At 35.8% G+C, this 17,265-nt stretch overlaps 1 protein-coding gene across 1 annotated transcript in view; it reads right to left on the bottom strand.

Annotated features, from left to right (window-relative positions):
* The window catches only part of Cip2a (cellular inhibitor of PP2A), a 31,125-nt gene that overhangs the window by 3,185 nt on the left and 10,675 nt on the right, over positions 1 to 17,265 (bottom strand). The window contains exons 9-17 of the mRNA XM_057765279.1: positions 15,320 to 15,538; positions 14,164 to 14,323; positions 12,338 to 12,479; positions 10,930 to 11,029; positions 7,934 to 8,052; positions 5,241 to 5,436; positions 4,729 to 4,803; positions 4,529 to 4,639; positions 779 to 975 (exon numbers count right to left, since the gene is read on the bottom strand). Of these exons, the coding sequence (XP_057621262.1) occupies positions 779 to 975; positions 4,529 to 4,639; positions 4,729 to 4,803; positions 5,241 to 5,436; positions 7,934 to 8,052; positions 10,930 to 11,029; positions 12,338 to 12,479; positions 14,164 to 14,323; positions 15,320 to 15,538 (1,319 nt within the window). The remainder of the gene's footprint in view (positions 1 to 778; positions 976 to 4,528; positions 4,640 to 4,728; positions 4,804 to 5,240; positions 5,437 to 7,933; positions 8,053 to 10,929; positions 11,030 to 12,337; positions 12,480 to 14,163; positions 14,324 to 15,319; positions 15,539 to 17,265) is intronic.

The raw sequence follows: 17,265 nt of genomic DNA, 5'->3' as shown, positions 1-17,265 counted from the left end.
GATAATAAAAGTCAAGTTAAGGAGTAACACAAATTTCTGTGGTATTAGGTTGCTTAACTAATTTTGACTTTCTGAAATGACCAACAGTCATTTCTAATATTATAATAATTGTGACAACTAAGTTCATTCAGTAATTCCTTTACAATTACATATGGGTTATGTGTGTGTACAGGAGGGGTACATATGTGCTATGGTGTGAGTGTATGAATGTCTGTGAACATTGGCTCTCTCCTTCCAACATGTATATTCTAGGGATCAAACTTAAGTTGCCAGGCTTGGTAGCAAGAACCTTTATGCACTGAGCCATCTTGCTCACTATCAATCACTACTTCTTCTAGGTCACAGTGACCAAAATGAAGAAACCTGTCTCTGATAAGCTTACATCCCAGATAACCTGTGACTGACTATTAATGCATATAACCTGTTGGTTTGTGTAACGTTACGTGTATATTTGCATGGATAATCATTTGGTATTGGAAAATCAACGAGTTTGTCTGCTCTTCCCTGGACTGGGCTACTTCTATTGCTACCAGTACTCCTTAGTTACCTGTAGTTCTTTGTGTAGGGTTGTGGCTCATGGTCTTTTCCTTATCTACTTGGGCATGTCTACTGTTGTTCTCTCATTCAGTTCATTTTAGGCAGTCTCAAATCTCTTACGAACTACATATTTTATGGTGCCACCACAATTTAAGAAATGTTTAAAGAATTATTTAGGGTTGAGGAAGTGTGGCATATTCACTGAGTTCTAACTTCACACAGAAACTTTTACTTACTTTACCTTTGAACAAGTTCCATGTAGGACTTTGTCAGTATTTCATGTTCTTTAGCCACAGACTCTAATTTCCTATTGTGTTGAAAGAGATGCTCAATATCATTCTGGGCTCTTTCCGATTCCAGCTGTTGTGATTTCAGCAACATACTAAGATCTTCATTTTTTCTTTCAGCTTCTCTTAACATACTCGCAAGTGTCCGTGCCTCAAAAGAAAATGAAACGTGCTTTTCAACTACCATTTATACATACATCATGTTGGAATGCTTCGATAAAAATGTATCACCTAGCTGGTGATGGTTCAACTAGATTATTGTGCCTAGTTATCTTAGCTTAAGTACACTATGTGATGCTGGCACTACAACTGTCTAACATACTTCTCAAAATGTACTAAATAATGCACGCATGCAATATGAACAAACATCATAGTTGATAAATTGTACAATTTAAAAGAGTTATCAAATACTAATTTAGTATGTACTGGGCTATAGCAAACTATATTAGAGCCAGGCAGTGGTTCACATGACTTTAATCCCAGCACTAGGGAGGCAGAGGCAGACCTCTGTGAGTTTGAGGCCAGCCTGTTCTACAAGAGCTAGGTAGCTACAGAGAAAACCCTGTCTTGAAAAACCAAAAAAAGAAAAAAAATATACCCCCCCCCAAAAAAAGCTATATTAGTTGTATATTCTTAACTAGTTCCAAATCTGATTCAGGCTGAAGATCAGGACTATTTCATATTCCGCAGGGTTTTGGATATTCCACATACATAACATACATATGAGGCCCGAATCTAGGCGTAGAATTTATTTATATTTCATATCCCTCATATACATAACTTCTGTTTTAAATATTTGGTCATTAAAATTTCATAGTGGAGAATTTTCCACCCATATCATGATAGGGTTAAAAGCTACTTTTAAAAACTGCATCATTTATTTATTTGTGTGTGTCTCTGGGTTCATGCATATCACTGTGCAATGTGGAGTGGAAATCAGTCTTCTCTTTCCACCATCTTTGTTCTTGGGATTGAACTGAGCTCATCAGGACTGGTGAAAAAGGCCTCTACCTACTACTCCATCTCATCAGTCCAACATAACAGATTTTTGAAGTATTTTGGCTTTCAAAAATTTGGACACTAAAACTATACTATTATAAATTATAATTGAATAGACTGTTTTGGCAAAAGCAATTTCAACATGACCAGAATAACAGAAATCAATACAGCTGAAAGATAAAAAATTAACTCTCCATATAATATTCAGGTGAAAGTATACATTCCTTAGGGGTAGTCATCAACACTATACTGCTAAGTTTACATACATCAGTTTTTTCATTTCAGGTAAGAATCAACAACAAGATACTGACCTAACATTTAAAATTAAACTAACATTAACTAATTAACTAGGAAGCACAGCCTAAATAAGTAGTAATTAGAATAAGGAATGTATACTATCTACCATTTTGTATTAAAAGAAATTTTCAAATGTTTGATAGAAACTTGACTATAAAAAAAGATAATAATTAGTGTTATTTTTATGAGATAAAACATTAAATTGTGTAATAAAATGAACAATATGCCCAAAAGACATACAATGTAAGAGAATGGTATGAAAAGTAAGAAGAATAACTCTTTGAATATTACTAATTTCCATTCTTGGCATTTAGAAGTTCAATGTAGTCAAGAAAAATGAAAGCATGCTAAAATATGGTGTGAGGGAAGAAGGATATTAAGCATTCCTACTTCTTTTTAAATCTTTTTCATATATTTTTAAATATAAACTCTTGAATACTAAAAAGAGGAGGGTTTATTTTTACAGGAAATTATGCTTTTATATTAATACATGTGATGGTTAGTCTTGTCACCTAACCAGAGTCTGAAATGACCTGGGAAATGGGTCTCTTTTGATTATCTGGTTAGGTTAATTGATGTGGAAAGACCCGTCTCAATTTTGGATGGGACCATTTCCTCTGCAAGGGATCCAGGAATGCATGAAATGGAGAAAGTGAGCAGAGCATTAGTGTACTGGTTACTCTACTCCCTGACAGTGTGTGCAATGTAACCTGTCACTTCAAACTCCTAACACTTTGATTTCCTTGCCAATATACCTCTGAATTATAGGTTAAAATAAATCCTTTCTTAAGTCGCTTTAGTCAAGGTATTTTACTTCAGCAATAGGAAATGTAACCTAGACAATACATAAATCAGAGATAGAATATACGTTTATTTTTCCCCCTTTCTTTTCAGTAATATTTCTTTATAATTTTTAGGATACCTTTATTCTGCAAATATTTTAAAGGTATTTTATTTATCAGCAATTTTAATCCCACTTTCAAACTCCTACAATTTTGTAATTTGTTTAAAGAAATAATGAATAAATTCTGCTGAGAATTTCATATTATTAAGGAAAGTTTTTACTCATAAAGTGTATATTATAAATACTTTAATTATAAAACTTATAAAGTAATAACCATATGCCAAGGATGTACTGGGGCTTAGAGATTCAGAAGTAGTCTTTATTATCACAATAGGGGTGGGAAGTGGTATGATTTTCATATGGTATGGGAAGTACTGTGAAGAGGCAATCACAAAGTAGAGGCACAGAAGGAAAGTCAAACATACGAGTGAGAAAATGGCCATGGAAGGCCATTGTGGGGATGTGGGCATTTAAATGAAAACCAATGATGATGAGGCATTAAGTAAGGAAAGAGGAAAAGGCACTCTAAATATGGTTAAAGGAATTAAAAGTTAAGGAAAACTTAAGACTATGATAAGTTCTACCAAAATGCAAATCAATTTAAGCAGTTACCCGCAGTTTACTAGCAAAATATAGAAGAAGTAGGGTGAAGTGAGACTTTTTTTTTTTTGTCAAATTAAAAAATTTCAATGAGGCCGGGTGGTGGTGGCGCACGCCTTTAATCCCAGCACTTGGGAGGCAGAGGCAGGTGGATCTCTGTGAGTTCGAGACCAGCCTGGTCTACAAGAGCTAGTTCCAGGACAGGCTCCAAAACCACAGAGAAACCCTGTCTCGAAAAACTTAAAAAAAAAATACAAAAAAATACAAAAAAAAAAATAAAAAAATAAAAAATTTCAATGACAACTACCATGGAGCACTGGAGAAATAGGATGAGGTATTCCTTTAGATGCCCTTGGGAAGTGGACAAAGCACAGAATACCACTTAAGTGTAAGTGTCTGAGTAACAGACAAGAAGGAAGACTACAGAAAGTTAAGTTAATCAGCCAAACCTGGTGAATAATACAGGAGGGAAACAGTGATTTCCAGGGTTCTAAGTCAGAAAACTCAAGCAGTACACAGACCACTATACTACAAGTATATTTTAAAGCCAGGGGTAAGTGCTTTACCACAAATTAAACAGAGTTTCAAGCATTTCTCAAATGACTAAATTCAGTAACATAATGCATTTAATGCTGAGGCACAAAGATCTCTGCTTGTCATAAATTTGGGAACATTGACTTTTATTAGTAGCTGAAACTATACAACAGAAAAATAAGGAAGGACTCAATATAATTCTGAGGATCTCTGACATTCAACGGTAAAACATTAATGACAAATACACAATCAGGTATAAAAGAAAATTGAGATGATAATGTAGTAAAAAGCTTCAAAAGCTTGAGCATAAAATCAAGGTAATTCATCTTAGTTCCAACACATGATAGGAACATACTTGTAACTAGTGCTGTGCATGCTTTTATTTCATTAATGAAGTCTCAGACATGCTTTATTTATATAGTGTACAGACCTCTGTCTCTGCTTGAGTTCTCTGACAGCGATACTGAGCGATGAGTCTGTCAGCCTGTGCAAGAGCCAGGGCTTTTGCTTCCAGGAGATCTTGTAACCTGCTCTCTTTAGACTAGAAGAAAATACACTGTTAATGTCCATTGTTTAGGAAAACATCTGTCAAATGCATACATTACATAGTTAAAAGAAGCTTGTACTCACAGCTAATGTGGAAAGTTTCATCTCATAAACATCCATTATGTCAGATATTCTTACATCATTAATCTGATCCTTTACCTGGTTTTATAGAGTTAAAATCAGAAAAATGTAAATTTGACAAAAGAAAAGTAAAAGCCTACTTTGCAACTAAATCATTAACGTTGAAGAGTAAAACACATTCTGTCAGGTGGGTTACAAATACTTCATTAACTTGGCTATCTGAGCAAGGTTCAGTACTCATGTGAGAGATTTAAAAGTATTTATGTAGTCATCTGGTAGGCAGGCAAAAAGGGGACTAGAATAAGAATGATAGCTGCTTTTTTTAAAAAAATGTTAAAATTTTATACCATTTCTTTTCTTTGAAAAATGTCCAGATTTTACTTTTTATGTCAAAGGGTAAGGTTTCGGCGAAAATATCTGCATGTAAAGTTGTTTAAGTAAATACTGTAATCAGAGCTGACACTTAGCTGGCCCTACCAAGCACAAGCCCATTTACGGTGCTATTCATCACTCACCATTACTCCGGCCTGCAGTTTTTCTATTAGCTCCTCAATGTTCAATGGAGGAGCATTATCCTTTGAAAGAGGAGGCGACAAGCACTTCGTTGACGCTGGAAAACAGGGATTTAAGGGCTGCAAAGGCATTTTCCTGGGCAGATGTTCAGTTTCTTGCTGTCTGTATATATTGTTTGCTGCTATACTTTCTCCAAGACTGAGTAAGAGCCAGGAAGAAAAATTGATCACAAAAATTGAGCAAAAGGCAGAGTTGTTACAGAACTATGGCAAAATTTGCAATGAGTCTTCTTTGGGGACTATATGTCTCAATGCACTGGAAATCATATTTTTGGTAATCACAATAAAGCATGGCTAGGGAAAATATTTCCAATTTTCCAGAGGACTCTTTTCTACTTATTAAATATGACAATTCCATGTTTGATTTGGAGGCATTCGAGCACTAGTTAGCGAGTGTAGAGTATTTGTAATGAGTACTAAGTTACTGTAGTACTCAGGACAACCTTATCATATATGGTATCACCTGGTTTCATCTATACTCTCTTCTGACCCCTCTTTTTCTCCCAGTATATCCTCATGCACCTGACTTCTATTGTGCTCCACTAAAAGACAATCCTGTTTATATGTCTCAAGGCCTTTGGATAAGCTGTTCCTTTATTTGAAACTATCAGAAGAGGGCTGATTCCTTACCATAGGATCTTGGTTCAAATTCAGCTCTCCAGAGAGGTTTTCATTAATGTCCTATGTAATATGAATAATTAGCTATTCCTCTCCACATTGATGGACATTTTATGAACCTTTAATTTTTTAATAATAAAATAACAAAATATAATAAGATAAAAGAACTAACATATTAGAATTGGACAAAACAAATTAACAGAAGGAAAAGAGACCAAGAGAAGGCACAAGAATCAGACTCAGTTGCGGTGGTTCACACACTTGGGAATCCTATGAAAACATTACAATGGAAGCTATACTATATTAACTGAGGACCTGGTGCAGACCGTGCAGTCTGCCTCAGTCTCTTTGAGTTCATGAGCTTTGATCATGCTGATTTAGAGGGCCTTGTTTTCATGGCATCCTCCATCCCTTCTGCCTTAAACTATTTTTGTCTCCTATTTTACAAGTTCCCCGAGAGAAGGGATTTGATGGAGACATCCTGGTTAGGGCTGAGTGTTCCAAGGTCTCTCACTCTCTGCATACTGTCTGGCTGTGGGTCTCTATATCTGAATTTGTTCCCATCTGTTGTAGGAGGAAGCTTCTCTGATGATGACTGTGCAAGACACTGATCTGTGACTACAGCAGAATGGCATCAGAAGTTATTTCATTGCTACCTTAAAAAAAAAAAAAAAAAAACAAAGAAAAAGAAAAAAAAACAGAACAGTTTTCTCCCTAGGTTCCTGGGTTGTCTACTCTCCTCACTATCTAGATTCTATCCCACTCCCAGATTTCCTCAATTGCCTATAGTTCTTTGTGTAGGGTTAAGATCTTGTGAGCTTTCCCCAGTACACTTTAGCATGTCCATATAGAAAGAAATACATATATGCATGCATATACAGACATAACACATATATACATGCAATAACAATTAATGAAAGAAGAAACCATAAATTAAAAGGAAAGTGTTCTGACAGAGGAAAGGAAAGGAAAAAAATGCAATTATGCTATAATCCTAGAAATAAAAATAAAACAACTTGCAAACGTCTTGGATTTTGGGGGGTTTTTGGTGAAGATTTGAGTTTGTTTTTTCCCTCCAAACCAACACTACCACATGAAGTGAGGAAAGGAATTTTTATTGTATGGATATTTGGCTAAGATATTGGTTTAATAGTTTTTTAACTTTTATGATTATTTATGAGCAATTCTGCAAAATGCAACTAAAGTCACTTAACAACAGACAGCATGGATTAACAAACTCATCTCCTACATTTAGAGTAAAAACAGCACAGACAACAGAGGTTTAAAGATGAATGATGGATATGGCTTTGGTGTGATAAAACTATTTACAAAGTAAAAACTTGTTTACTAGCCTGCTTATTAACCTCTAGTTTCAAATTATTTAAGTGACTTTTACAAATTTTATTATATGAATTACTTAAAGTTCTAAATATTAAGCCCCAAGTATAGACTACAGTACCATTCAGTTTACATATTCTCTTCCTCTGACACAAGCCCAATTGAAAACAAAACAAACAAACAATAAACCCCACATCATATTCAATTCTATTATCTGAAATGAAAGAACGTAGTAAATTTTTCTTTTTTTTGGCCTGGCCATCATCTACTCTAGCTTATGACAAAAAAACTTAATATTTCTTTCAGAATCTCCCACATAGATCCTTCCCAGCTTAGTATGAGTTAATGTAGTTCTTAGGACTCCTTGGCAAATAAACCAGAAAGGAAAAGTTCTTTCTCCAAAAAAAAGTAAAGCAATTGGTTCAAGCTTCAGTGCCTAGAGTTTATGTTCAGAACAGCACGATGAATACTGCTAATCATCTGCATCTATGTTTTCTTTGAAAAAGTATTTGTCCTTTTCCATTACAGAAATCAGAATTTTAATTATTTGAAAGATTATTGATATTACAATAAAATCTTCAGTTTCAACAATTTAGTAGTAAATATGTGTGGAGGATTATGAAGAAACATAGCATGACATCTAATTGTATTAAGAGACATTGCAAATGATTATAACTTACACTAAGGCAGGGAAATCTGGCAGTGGAGAAGCTTCCAGCAATATTCCCAATCCAGACTGTACTTGTTCTCTATTATCTGATGTTAAAGCAAAAGCCAACGGAGTAATCAATCGTGGATCCTAAAAAAATCAAAAACCAGCAAGTAAGCGTCAGCAAGTAAGACTCACATACTGCTGAGTCTTTAGTCAAAAGTAAGAGTATTCTAAAGTACTCCTGCATGATGCTTGCATGTTCTTACACTTTAGCACCTTATAGCTATATGTACTGTATTGCAATCCATTGAGAAACTAAGAATTATCCAGCAAAAGGCTTCTTGTTTTAAATTATGCTTATCAGAATTATAACTTAAATATTTTGATAAATTTAAATTGTTCAAAATAAAATAGTATTTAGATACTATTTTATTTCTAATAAATGAAAACTTTGAATGGCCAATAATTGTTAAAGTCATTGAATAAATATTTGAACTAATGAATGCAAATTAGAAAACTAATGACTAAAGCAGTACACCTCAAATTTCCTTTGTCAGTATTTCACACTAGTAGCCATAAGCTCTAAAATCACCTACCGTGAAAAACACCTAAAAACTGAAAGGAAAAAATGACTAGCTGCTATGCATGTTTTGATATGTATATAGGTATAGAGGCCAGAGATCTATGTTAGATGTCTTTCTCTATTGCTTTCCACTTTATTTTTTAATAAGGAGTCTTTCTTGGAAACTGGAGCTCACTAACTGGCTAGACCAGTTAGTCAGAAAGCCCTGTGCCCTGCTGTCTCTGCCTCTCAGCGCTGGAATACAGAACCTTTTATATGGGTTCTAGGAATCTAAACTTTAAGTACTTTGCTCACTGAGTCATTTCCCCTGCCCTCACTCAATTCTTTTAAAGAAAAACTACTAATGAAGAAAATATTAATATCAAGCTTTTATAATTAAGATGGTAAATGATTTGTAAGTACTTAAGTACAATTCAGCCTTTACTACTCTCAACAGAATCCCTTCACAATTTTTCCCAGAGTGGAGAATCACTAATTGTTGTTTGCGGTAAAGGTATCTGAAGTACAAAGATGGAAAATTAATTGCTCAAGCCTACACTGACTAGCAACTAATTCAGCCAACTATGAACCATGCCTCTTGAGCATAATGCTGTTATAGAGGCCACTGTCACCGCCTATGGGTTCAGTTCAGCTTCTATTCTATCTGAACATTCACCCTCACCCTTTCTAAGCTACTTCATTAGCTTAATTAAGAAAAAAATAATTTTGCATTTTTGTTAAATAACTCTTATAAACTAGATAATATAGATAATTAACATGGGTAATGTTGAACCCTGGCCTAAACACAGAAAACCAGATAAAACCAAAAAAAAAATCAAAACCAAAAAAAATGAAGTCCTATGAGCTAACTATTACATAATAAAAAAAAAAAAACTCTAGCTTGATTTTTTCAAAAATAAGCAAGATAAATTATAGTAGCATAGAAAGCCCTTTCTCCTATAAGGAAAGTAACAGGGACAATCAATCTTCTTTTGATGAACCCTTTTCTAGCTATAAAACCCACCACCTCCAGCTGAGCCAAGAACACTCATGGATTTTACAAAATCAGATGTTCCCTAATTCTTGAAAAGCAAATGAGGACTGGTAGTGTAGCCCTGTAATGGAGTACTTATATGGCATGTCTTAAGGTTTGGGTTTGTGGCAGAGTAGGAAGTAAAATAGAAATAAATCTTTAAATTAAGTCTGTTCTAACTTTGCTTTCTGATAACATCTAGAACTTTTCAGCTACTATATTGTAAGCTTGTGCTATTTTCAGCAAACCCTCACCAATCTTATTAGTCCGTTTCTTTCAGATGTTTTCTAACCTCTTACTATTTCATGTCACCAACTCTGATCAAAATGAAAAGCTCACCTAGGGATGATGGCCCAGTTAGTAAACTTGAGTTTAATGAGTGCTGGGTATGTGCTTGTAACCACCCTGCTGGGGAGGCAGAGGAACAGATTCCTGCAGCTCATTAGCCACCAGCCTATTCTCCTTGGTGGTGCTTGGTGGTGAGGTCCAGAACAGTGAAGAGACCCAAAGGGGGAAAAAGGTGGACAAGGAGGGCTTAAGGAATTATACTCAAAGTCATCCTTAGGCCGTCACACGTTTGTCACCCATAGGTGTATAATTATACACACACACACACACACACACAGAGAGAGAGAGAGAGAGAGACAGACAGACAGACAGACAGACAGACTTTCCCAATGGCAACATAGATCAAGAAAGCTGCAAGTACAAAAATAATGAAAGGAAACGCTGGGAAATTACTACCTTAGAACCTGGAGGAAGTTAGTTTAGTTTCTAAGATATATAATGAGACTATTCTAATTACAATACATAGAACTGTCAACTTTTTTCTCTAAGAAAAATATCCTGTAAGGATGTAGAATATTAAAGCAGAAATATGTAAGAGAGGCACAATGCATGGGCCTATAACCCTAGCACTTATGAGGTCAAGGCAGAAGAAAGCTGAGTTCAGAGACAAACTGACCTACATGGTGATAACAATAAAACAAATAAACAAGAAATCAAGAAAGAAACAAAGGGAGAATTATTACAAACCATGGTAGAGGAACTAGAGATGCTGCTCAGACACAAGGACCTGAGTTCAATCCTCAGACCCCACCGAGAATGCAGGACTTAGTGTCACATCTGTAGTCTTATCCCTAGGAGTAGGAAGTAGAGAGACAGGGACAGAGAGAGCTGGAACTCTAGAGCTCATCTATTAGCCAGTCTAGCTGGACTGGTGAGCTCCAGGACAGTGAGACTCTGATGCAAAACAAAAAAAGGAAAACAAGGAATTGAAGAAGACAGACAACACTGGCTTTCCACATGCATGCACATACATGTATCAAAACATATACGTACCACAAGACTATGTAAATATAAAATATATGTACAAACATGCACACAAACAAACACATGACAATAAAATATGTGAAAAGTCTAAAGTTACCTGAAGGATTTTGTAGAAGCTTACTTCCATACCAGGAACCAGTTGTTTTAGTTTGTTCATCAAATTAAGAGTCTTCAAAATTACATCAGCAGCAAGTTTGCTTTAAAAATAAAAGTCATCACATTTAAATTAGAAAACAAGAAAAATAGCATATTTTTGTTTTTAATTCTACAGTAAATGAAAAATCTAATAAATTTGTTTATAAAATTCAAAAAGATAAAGTATTACTTCTAAGAATTAAAATATTTTTTAAAATTAGTATTTTTAGTACTTGAGTTCCAGAAAGAACAAGTTAATACTGAATATAAACTTCAGACCATTATCTACTCTTAAATACAAACACGGTACAAATGTCTGCTGAATTAAATACAAGTATTAGAACGTGACTCACTTCAGTTTTAGTAACTGTTTCTAAAGTTAAAAACAAAACCTAATACGAAGAGAATGAATTATGCAAGACCATGCACTCACTTTAGTCTGCATCTGAAAGGGAGTAAAAAGTTTAAAAGAGGACTGGTGAGATGGTCCGATGGGTAAGGGTCTTTCCACCTCAGATTGTACTGACATCCATACAAGCTGTGGTCAAATGACCTTATACTTATCACACACACACACACACACACACCTTTTAAAAGTGAAAAGGTAATTCTTGTTGTTTAAGAATACAATTGCTGCTGGGCAGTGGTGTTGGTGCATGCCTTTAATACCAGCACTCGGGAGGCAGAGGTAAGTGGATTTGGTTTCTTTGAGGCCAGTCTGGTCTACAAGAGCTAGCTTCAGGACAGCTAAGAGCTATTATACAAAGAAAGAAAAAAGAAGAAGAAGACAACAGTTGCTGACAGTTATTTATGGAAATGGGAACAAATTTTAGTGTTTGGCACTTATTAGTTTTCAATAAATATTCATTAGGAAAACTTGCTCACGAGAGAAGGGGGCATAAATAATTGCTCATTACTCTGTGAGCATCCACCTTTAACCAAAGCTCTGATGTGTGAAGTAGAAGAGAGGAGTTGTCTTTGTTATTAAGCTTTCAGCAGGGACTGGCTTTCTGGTAATAAAACTATCCATTTTGTCACGCTTTTCTCTTTAAAAATGTAAGATTAAATGAAGCAAAAATTAAATAACCACGGCAATGTCAAAAGGAGTTTCAGAAGAGAAATGTTCAGAATCTGTAATCTCTCTTTCACACGCATGCAAAGGAAAGAAAAAGTCCTACTAAAATATAAACTGCAGATGTCAAAACCTTTCAGAAGTATGCAATCCATAAATTGAATTTTTAATTCAAAATTTAAGCAATTTCCAGCTATCCTTTGAGTTAATAGAACATAATTAGGGAAGATCCTTAAATATGATAACTATATTTTATAATTTTTACTGCCAGTATTCCATTTGGATTTGAAATACTCACCATAATTCAGAATCTGCTACCTTTGTTCCAAATCCCAGGTCAATCTTGCCATATGTAAACTGTTGTTCAATCAGCGTGGTGCACTTTATAGTAGTCAATATTTTTACAATATGCATTTTTAGAGTGTCATCTCCACACAGAGGTTAAGTTTGGTTAAGACACACAAAAATCAAAATACTTGGTATATAGTGTGTAGCTATATATAACTTGTGGCATTCAGAATAATTTCAAACAAGTTATTGCATCACTGCAATTCAGTGTAATTATTTGATTGCTTTAAGGCATGTTAGAAAAGTGAAACTCCAAAGTATTAAGGTGACTAGTAAATAGCAAGAGATGGACTCAAAAGTGTTTAACACACGGTAAAAGCAGAGAAAGGATAGGTCTTCATTGGATGTTTGTTTACTTATTTATTTACCTATTAGCAGTAATCAAAATGTTTCAATGAACATTGGATGTATTATAGGGAGTTATATCCTCATAATTTATAAATTACTATGAATATCAGAAAAAAAGGGCCACATTATAAAACACCTTTAAGGTTAAACAGAGCAACTGCTCCGCCTCTATAGCAGTAATTTTCAACCTTGGTACATGTCAGAAGCACGAGAATATTCGGGCAGTGGTGGTGCATGCCTTTAATACCAGCACTCGGGAAGCAAAGGCAGGAGGATCTCTGTGAGTTCGAGGCCAGCTTAGTCTACAAGAGCTACTTCCAGGTCAGGCTCCAAAACTACAAAGAACAAACAAACAAACAAACCAAACATACAAACAACAACAACAAAAAAACCAAAAAAAAAACCAAGAAACACAATAGATTAAACAATCACACACAAAGGGAATGGGGGCTAAAATCATGAAAACTGTATCAGTATTTGCTTATGCACTGATACATCGGCCAAAAACTCACAGAAGTAGTAACAGGTATTAAAACTGCAGGAGAGTTATAAGGAGTCACCTCAGCATATGCCTTCAAAGCTCAAACTGTTATTTAAAAACAATCATATTTTAAGAACATTTATTGGATGGGAATGTAGTTCAATAGTAAATAATAGGTGATTAGTCTGATTCTCTGCAGTGGCCACATGCACACATATAACCACACAAGGATGTATCTAAAAAAAAAAAAATGAGTTCTAAAAGTACTTTTAAGTAAGCATAAATTAAACACAGAAAACCTGGAGAACTTTTTCAGGTATCCCTGAAACTTTGTTTAATTTTCAGTTCAACATCCTTTCTCTTACTATGTAATGCGTATTCATACATGTTTTCGTATGCATAAACAAATGGAGGCCAGAGGACAACCTAGGGTGTCATCCTCAGAACCATAGTCTGTTTATTTGAGCAGGGTTACTCATGAACTGGAGGTCCTTCACGAGGTCAACAGCTAGCCAGCAAACCCCAGGTTTATCTGCTTCCCTAGCCCCAGAACTACAAGCCCACACCATCATGCTTGTCTGACGTTTTCGTGTGGGTTGCTGGAAACTAAACTAAGTTCTCATGCTCTCAAGGGAAGCATTTTAATGACTAAGCTATCTCCCCAGTTCCTTGGTACATTATTTCTTTCTTTCTTTTTTTTTTTTTGGTTTTTTCGAGGCAGGGTTTCTCTGTGGTTTTGGAGCCTGTCCTGGAACTAGCTCTTGTAGACCAGGCTGGTCTCGAACTCACAGAGATCCACCTGCCTCTGCCTCCCAAGTGCTGGGATTAAAAGCGTGCGCCACCACCGCCCGGCCATTATTTCTGATATTATGTAAGAACTTATAAGATTACAAATAAAGACAAAATTGGAGTTTTATACTTTCCATTTATATTATGGTAAAGGATATTTAATAAAATTTCAATGGCTTTGACCATCCTTTCACATTTTTTTCTTATTAAGGCCTCATTCAGATTTTGTTCTGTGAACTGAAGCTGATCAAGGATTGTAGGCAGCAGAAGGGTCACAAAACGGTCAGTTGAGGAGCAGTTACCAGTATCAATGACATCCTAGAAAATTGATTATCAAGAATAATTGAAAATATGGAACATGTAACACAAAGCAGTTATTACTGAGCTATATCAATTCTTTAAATTTTTACCTTTTATTTCATTAGTCCATTCAAGTCTTCTATTTTTAAAGCTATGTTTAACAGTTTACCATGTTAGCCATCTTTCAGGTTTATCCTGGCTTCTTTCTCAAATGAAGCCATATAATTTTGTAAAAAAGACATTTTAAAGGATTCCACGATTTAATTGTTATTGTAATATGTTTAGTGTTTAATGACAATAACCTGAATTTGCAAAATGAAATTAAATAGTAAGTGACTGACTTTTATAGTGTAAAATCACAAATAATTTCAAAGGTTTTTTAAATGCTATAATCAGTCAGGACCTAGAAAAACACAAAAAGCAATTTATGCAAAAGTTTTTATGAATAGACTTGATCAGTCACATACATATTTGTGCATAGTATCCAATTATGAGATTGAAAAATAATATGGAAGACCGGAGAGGCTGAATGAGTATAAAAGCAGGTAGGTGAAGAGTAGATAATGTTAAATTGCCTAATAGCATAATCTACAGCTCAAGATTATTTGTCTTCATTCTACTAAGTGCATTGCATCTATCTGCATCCTGTCTCATTTCACGAATTAAGATCAATATTTTATAGAATTAATAAAAGGCAGCAGACAAAATGTGAGAAAGAAAACAACTAAAGCACAATAGGAAATCACATAGATTCTGTGTAATAGATAGTTTAAGAAATTTTTACATGTATGTATGTACGTATGTAAGAAAATACATACAAAGCATTCAGTAGAAACATGGAAAATGCTAATGCATGTGAGTCTGCAGGAAACAAAACCCCCAGTAGTTGAACTTTAGACACTCTGGAGTATAATTAATTTTATCTCATGTGTGAACAATTGGCTTACACAAAAGTGTCATAAAACAAATTGTTAAGTGAAAGCAGAAAAGTCCATTTGTCAATCATTTCATTACCTCAAAGATTTCCTTGAACAACTCCAGTGCTAAAACAGAACAGTTTTCAGATCCATCCAAAGGTTGGCTTAACCAACGAAGCAGAGCCACAGTAGGTTCTAAGCTTTTAGGACGGCTTCCCAGAATGCTGTTGCCAGATGGAGACTGTTCAAACATCATCTGACTGAGCACATGGCGCAGCTGAGCCACTGCACAGAATGCAAGAAGCAATTCTAAAACCTGTGTAATATAAAGTCTTCATTAAATACCAACTTCATTGGCCTTTAACAGACAAAGCATACAATGACACTAAAAATGCCATGCATTTTTAAAGAAAACATTCTGTTTCCATCTGTCGCCGGATGAAGGTTTTATGGTGATATTCAAGATAGTCATCAGTACAACTACAAGACAAGGCCAGTTCAGACACCCTCTTCTCCACTGACCCATGGACTCCTGGGAAGCCCCCCAGAGCCAAGTTTCTTGCCAATCCCAAAATGGCTCCCGTAATTAAGATATCTCCTTCCCTACTCCCATATCTGTCCTTCCTCAATCTCAACCATCCCACTTTCCCAAGCTCTCCCCAACCCTCCCCTGTTGTCTGAGGTTTCTGTCCTGCCCAGTTCCCATAGTCATTAAGTCCCAAAGAAATCACTCAGCGGTCTACATTAATCATAAACTGATTGGCCCATTAGCTCAGGCTTCTTATTAACTCTTATAACTTACATTAGCCATTATTCTTATCTGTGTTAGTCACATGGCTCTGTACCTTTTCAACGGAGTAGTCACATCTTGCTTCTTCTGTGTCTGGACAGGACTGCAGAGGGAGCCTCCCTCTTCCCAGAATTTTCCTGTTCTCATTGACCCACCTTTACTTCCTGTCTGGTTGTCCTGCCTATAGTTCCTGCCTGGCTACTGGCCAATTAGTGTTTATTTAAAACATAATTGACAGAATATAGACAATTGTCCCACACCACTTCCCCTCTTTTTTTTTTTTTTTAAAAAAATGCAGCCGGGCGGTGGTGGCGCACGCCTTTAATCCCAGCACTTGGGAGGCAGAGGCAGGCGGATCTCTGTGAGTTCGAGACCAGCCTGTCTCGAAAAAGCAAAAAAAAAAAAAAAAAAAAAAAAGCATAGTCCATTTTTGGGGAATTGACAGAATATAGACAATTGTCCCATACCATTCCCCTTCTTCCCTCTCTCTCTCCTTTTCCCCCCTCCCTCTACCCTCCTGCCCCCATGCTTCCAACTTTTGCCTGGCAATCTTGTCTGCTTCCAATTTCCAGGAGGATCTGTATGTGTTTTTCTTTGGATTCATCTTAATACTTAGCTTCTTGAGGATCATGAACTATAGGCTCAATGTCATTTTGTTTATGGTTAGAAACCACTAATGAATGAGTACATACCATAGTCATATTTTTGGGTCTGGGTTATCTCACTCAGGATAGTGTTTTCTACTTCCATCCATTTGCATGCAAAATTCAAGTCTGAACTGGCCTTGTCCCGAAGTCAGACTGATGACTATCTTGAGTATCATCATAGAACCTTCGTCTGGCAACAGATGGAGACAGAGACAGACCCACATCGGAGCACTGGACTGAGCACCCAAGGTCCAGTTGAAGAGCAGAAGAAGGGAGAATATGAACAAGGAAGTCAGCACCACGAAGGGTTGGCTCACCCACTGAGACAGTGTGCCAACCTGTCTCACCAAATCCAGCTGGACTGGGAACAAACGAGCATTGGATCAAACTGGACCCTCTGAATGTGGTTGACAAATGTGGCAGACTGAGGGGCCAAAGGTAATGGCACTGGGATTTGTCTCTCTGAAAGAAAAACTTAAAGTAGCTTCCATTTTGTAATGCACTCATTCTGATTTCAACATTGGTTAAATGAGTGTGAAGTTTCTAAATCTGCAGAGCAGCTAACTTAGGTTTTGCTGTACATTTTAATCTTTAAAAGTATAAAAC

Source organism: Chionomys nivalis, chromosome 3 (assembly GCF_950005125.1).
Source record: "Chionomys nivalis chromosome 3, mChiNiv1.1, whole genome shotgun sequence".
NCBI lineage: Eukaryota > Metazoa > Chordata > Mammalia > Rodentia > Cricetidae > Chionomys > Chionomys nivalis.
The sequence above is the reverse complement of the archived record's forward strand: the minus strand, read 5'-3'. Positions and strand labels throughout refer to the sequence as shown.